The 5,364-nt window shown below is 54.9% G+C and overlaps 1 protein-coding gene across 1 annotated transcript; it reads right to left on the bottom strand.

The window, feature by feature from the left end:
• Window positions 1-1,043: 1,043 nt before the first annotated feature.
• SLITRK1 (SLIT and NTRK like family member 1) lies at window positions 1,044-4,910 on the bottom strand. Its single transcript, XM_030036706.2, has one exon. It carries the CDS (start codon window positions 4,416-4,418, stop codon window positions 2,340-2,342), a length of 2,079 nt encoding a protein of 692 aa, XP_029892566.1. The 5' UTR covers window positions 4,419-4,910; the 3' UTR covers window positions 1,044-2,339.
• Window positions 4,911-5,364: the final 454 nt, after the last annotated feature.

Genomic DNA, 5,364 nt, shown 5'->3' with positions numbered 1-5,364 from the left:
TTCCACAGCAATAAAGGGTTCTGGAGGAATGATCTATTCTCCACGTTTAATACTTCACGAACACCCGGGACCAGGCTTCTGCCTCATTTTCAAGAGCGTATCTGTTGCGGTGTGTGTGTACGTATGTCTGTTTTCTCCTCGCGTATCCCAAAAGTGGGCATTTTCTATAAAGCAAACCAAATCAGTATTTGAAGTTCAGCAAGTCCCTTACGGTGTTTTACTCTCTAAAAGGATTCTCTGCCTGGAGAAAGCCAGAAGCAACGTGACTGAAATTCTCCCTATCTCCACTGGGACTTGAGCTGTGAGTTACAAGTGATTTGCCGGGGCTTTCGCCTTTACAGGTTTTACTGGGTTTAGGGGCGCTTTCCCCTTACGGTAACGGCACCAAACGCGAGCTGCCCGAAGTCCCGCTGCAGCACTGCGCCGTGGGGCTTTCTCAGCCTTTGATAGCAAAGGGTGCAGCTCCCCAGAGCAGGGATGGGAAAGTCCCTTCGCTAATTAGTTTTCCCACCGGGAGCAGCTGCCGGAGCCCAGCCGCCCGCCGCAGCCCCGCCCCGCCGGCGGTCCGGCAACCTGCCTCCGGGCCTGGAGAGCTGGGCGCTGAAATCCTGCTCCGGCTTAATGAGAGCGAGCTAGGCAGAGTCAATTAAATCAAATTCCCGCTAACATCCCTACTATATCTGCAGTGTGTGCAGCAGAGGCAGAGGCGGCGGCGGCGGCGGCAGCAGCGAGAGATTCACAGTGTTAATAAAGGGATTCACTGCCGCATTATTAAAAAAAAAAAAAAAAAAAAAGAGGCGAGGGAGAGGGGAGGAGGCAGGAAACTTCTGTGTGTTATTTACATTGGGGAAAGGGTGAGGGAAGGGTGTTTCTGTCTCTGCCTGTGAATGAATGAGAGAGAGGAAGGGAGGGAAAGAGAGAGAGAGAAGGAGGGAGGGAGGGAGAGAAACACACACAGAGAGCACTGAAAGGAGGCTCTGTCCCCTAAACCCAAATAACCCATTTGCAAGAACTGATGCTGGAAAAATGGTAAGGACCAGGAGTTGAAAACATTTTCACTTTAATACTGAAAAAATATGCCATTATAAAATCCTCGAATAGAATTAGTAAGTTTCACTTGCTTCCTCAGTTCTGGTTTCCTCAAGTTATAGTAAGATTTACAACAGCACAGAATTTTCTACCATTAAACTTTGCAGCCTAAGCACTAGAGTGACATTAATTGGTCATGCTTAACTGCCTTGGATTTTTTTTTTTGTATGTTTACACTGTTACCATAATAGAAATCAAGGGTACTAATTTTTACATTCAGATGGAAAGGCAATACTGAATATGTATATTGAAAAAGAAGAGAGAGAAAACAAAACCAAAGACTCCCACCCCCCCGCCCCGAGAAACGAAACACAACCCACCATCAACAAAGCAAATCTGTCCCAGCAAAGTAATTCCCGCCTCAAAAAAAAAAAAAAAAAAAAAAAAAGAAAAAAAAAATCCAATGAGAATATTCATGCAACTATGTCTTAAATAAAACCTTTACAATTTTTTCCACGGTAAAAGTACGATCTCTACTGCCTATTGATCACACAAAAATGGCGAAATGGCACTTTTTATTATTATACTGTATTTCGTATATAGAAGGTTTGATACGAAGGGACTTATCAGGTAAGAGGGATGATGGTGTGAACTAGACGCTGCTTCCAGTCGGGGGCTGGAGCGTCCCTGGGGTGCGTTGTATCCATGCGAGCCATGCAGCACTTTTTTTTTTTTTTTTTTTTTTTTTTTTTTGTCCGTTTGTCTGTTCGTTTCGGAGTCGGAGTCACTTATTTACATTACATTCATGCCTTCGTGCAACTTTCCACTCCTGCTTTGCCGTCAGGAGGAGGCCGACACCAGCCTTTTCCTCCGCCCCCCTCCTCTGCCCGGCCTCTCGGCGAGGGGTCGGTCCCCACGGGAAGAGGGCAAAAAAAGCAAAACGAGCCCCAACACAACAGAACAAAAGCCCAGCAAAGCCGGGAGCAGTGTTCCGCCCCGCGGGAGCCGAAGGAAGCGGGTCCTCGCGTGTCCGTTGCCGCCCCGGCAGCGCCCTGCCGGGGGATGCGCCCACCGCGCCGGGCTGCGCGGGGCCGCGGGGTCGCGCCCGGCCGCCGGGCTCCCCCCCCGCCGCACGCCGGGCCTCGCTGCTTGCCACGGGGGGTCGTGAGGAGGGGGCGCGCGTGGGTGTTTCGTTTCTCGCGAAGGGTGGCCGAGGTGCGCAGCCCTCCCCGGCCGGCGGCGGCCGCCCCGCCGGCCGGAGCGCGAAGGGCCGGTCCCGGGGGGCGGCCGCCCCCGCCCCGCCCGCCGCCTCAGTCCGAGAGGGAGTGGGAGCCGCAGTCGTAAACCCTGTGGGCCCCGTCGGCGCTGTAGGGCCCGTTGTGCCAGTAGGACGAGTCGCAGACCGTCTGCAAGGAGTTGATTTCGGATGCGGAGGAGTTGGCGTCCCTCCTCTTGGACCGCTTTCTGTTCCTCAGGATGAACACCAGCATGCCAACCACCGTGAAGGCAGAGGTCACAAAAACCAGCAGGAGCCCTGGCACCAGCACCGAAATAGAGACCCGGCTGGTCTCCAAGTAGGAGTTGGAGTGAGTGCCTGTCTCCGTCAACCCGGTGCTGTTTTTGTTAGTGGAAGTTAATGTGGGCGAGATTTTTAACTGAGGGCAAATCACGTCGTTGGCGAGAGACTCGAAATCCTCCTTGAAGAAGTCTTCAGGGGACTCGCACCTCAGGTCGCTCATAATCACCTTGGGGCGCAGCATCTCTGCCCACTGTTTGAAAGGCACGATAGGGCAAGTACAGTCCCACGGGTTGCCGTGCAGGTCGATCTGGGTGATGGAGGTGAGCTGGTCCAGCACCCCCGCCACCGGGAGGTACATGAAATAATTGTTGTGTATGCTCAGCTTGGAAAGGGAGACCCCGGCGAACACGTCTACTGGGAGAGACCTCAGCAGGTTGTTGTTGAGGATGAGGACTCTCAGCTTGGGCATCGCGTTGAAGGTGCCGGGCATGATCAGCTGGATCCCATTAAACTCCACGTTCAGATACTCCAGGTTTTGCAGCCCGGCGAATTTCTCCCGGGACAGGGTGTCCAAGTAGTTGCTATCCATGTAGAGCCATCGCAGATCAAAGAGGTTCTTGAAGGTGTTGTTCTCGACGGTCGCGATGTTGTTGTTGCCCAGGTCAAGTAAATTAAGTTTCCGGTAATCCAGAAAGTGGGATTTCCTGATGGTGTGTATTTTGTTGTCTCTCAGAAACAGCTCCTGCACGTTGGACGGCTTGGGCTTCAAATCCACCAGGCTGCTCACATTCCTGTCATTGCAATTAACCTTTAAACCCGAGCCGGGGATCTGATCGCAGCTGCAGATCTGCGGGCAGGACACGGTAGCCGGTAGCTTGCTCTTCGCGCTAACTGTCGACACGGCAGCGGTGGGTCTGGTCTTGATTTGCCAGTTGACGGGAATCTTTGTACCTCCGTTTGGACCAGATCCTGGCGTGGCAGGGTCTTCTTTGCCATGTATTTTAAAGGGGGTTGGAATGGGACCAGGATCGCAGGTTTCTTCTTCGGCAGGGGGAGCAGCTAGGCTAGAATCCACTCTGTTCTTTTTGCACAGCTCTTGCTCTGTGGTCTCATTTAAATCTTTGCCCTGCAACCTAGTGGGAGCCTCACAAATCACTCTGCCGATCAAAGCGTTTTTGGGTATGTTTTCCAGCCATTCCTTCAACGACAGCAGATCGCAAGTGCAGTCCCAGGGGTTATCCTCTAGCAGGATTTCGGCAATGCCTGGGATCTGCTCCAGGACCTCCTCGTAAGGCAAGGTTTTAAGACGGTTTCCCCGGAGGTCGAGGTGGGTGATCGGCACATACTGAAAGACGTTGGGGGGCAAGGTGCTGATGAGATTGTCATTTAAAATCAGCACCTCTAGCTTGTTTAAGTCCCTAAATGCTCCCGGGTCAATATCCCGCAATAGATTAAAATCTGCCTGGAGGTATTCCAGATCGTCCAGCCCCAGGAAAGTCTGCTTCCTGAACGATTTGATCTTGTTGTTGTTTATGTGCAAGCGTTTCACCAGCTGCAGCCCAAGAAAAGCCCCGGGAACAATCTCATGCAAACCGTTGTTTTCCATGTGCAAACTGACTGCATTGTAAAAGTTAGCAAACTCATTAGGGAAAAGCCGAGTCAGGGAATTGCCATGCAGGAATAAATGGTAAAACTGGGAAGTTGGGGCGGTGAAATGTTGCAGGCTGGTAAATCCCTTTTTCTCACAGTCTACGTGCAAATCCCCTTCTATCTCGTTGCAGGCGCAGATCTTCTCTTTGCAAACGTCCCCTGTAACGTTTCCAGCAGCAAAACAAAGAGACGTCTCCAGCAACAGAATCCAAAGCAGCATTTTTAAACCGAGCGATTCATCCCCGAGCTCATCACAAAGTAACAGCAACCATCCTCCTCACGCGGAAAGCGATTCCAGTTCATTCAATACATGAAATGTCCGAACCACCGCCAAAGGGGGAGAAAAAAAAAAAAAAAAAAAAATGTGGGCAGGGGGAGCAGGGAGGGTCGGCGGAGGGGGGGGGACTCTTTCTTTTCTCCTCTCTCCCCCCCCCCACGTACAACTGCAACAGCCCAGATTCCAGTCAATAATTATATCCACAAACTATCCAGGCACGTACTGCAAGGCACGCAAAAAAAAAAAAAAAAAAAAAAAAAAAAAAAGTGGAAGGGAAGGAAAAAAGCCCCAACCCGGTCCCCCTCCTGGGTCCCCCTCCCTGGCGCCTCCCGGGCAGCTACGCGGAGCTCCGCCGGCCGCGCTGGCTCACCGGCACGGCGACGGCGCTGCCAGCCGCCGGCCGCCGCCGCATGCTCGGGAGGCGCAGGCGGAGCGCGCGGCGCTGCCCGCGGAGGTGGCCGCCGCGCGCGGCTCCGCGCCGGCCCGACCTCGCGGCGCGGGGCCGCGGAGCCGCGCTCCTCGCCCGCCGCCCGCCGGGCGCTGTCCAGCGCCCCGGTGCTGAAAGCGCGCCCCGGCCAGCCTAGGCGCTGCCCGCCCCGCCGCCGGCGCCGCGCCGCGCCTGCCCCCGCTGCGGTGCGCGGCTGCCCATGCCCGCCGGCGGCCGGAGCCTGCCGCGGGGCCGGGGCCGGGGCCGGGGCCGGGGCCGGGGCCGCCCGCCCGCCCGGCCGCGCCTCGCCTCGCCTCTCGCCTCTCGCCTCTCGCCTCGCCCCGCCGGCCGCGCTGCCTCCCCTCCTCGCTCGCTTGCTCGCTCGCTCGCTCTTCTTTCCTTTTTCTTCCGCTGCTGCCGACTCGCACGCTCGCACACACTCACATGCACGCAGAGGGAGAG

Source organism: Aquila chrysaetos, chromosome 14 (genome assembly GCF_900496995.4).
Source record: "Aquila chrysaetos chrysaetos chromosome 14, bAquChr1.4, whole genome shotgun sequence".
In the NCBI taxonomy this organism is placed as follows: domain Eukaryota; kingdom Metazoa; phylum Chordata; class Aves; order Accipitriformes; family Accipitridae; genus Aquila; species Aquila chrysaetos.
This window is presented reverse-complemented; position numbering and strand designations above follow the sequence as displayed.

Bases quoted from the DNA above. Each gene is read 5' to 3' on its own strand.
- SLITRK1 (XM_030036706.2), bottom strand. From the start codon at position 4,418: ATGCTGCTTTGGATTCTGTTGCTGGAGACGTCTCTTTGTTTTGCTGCT.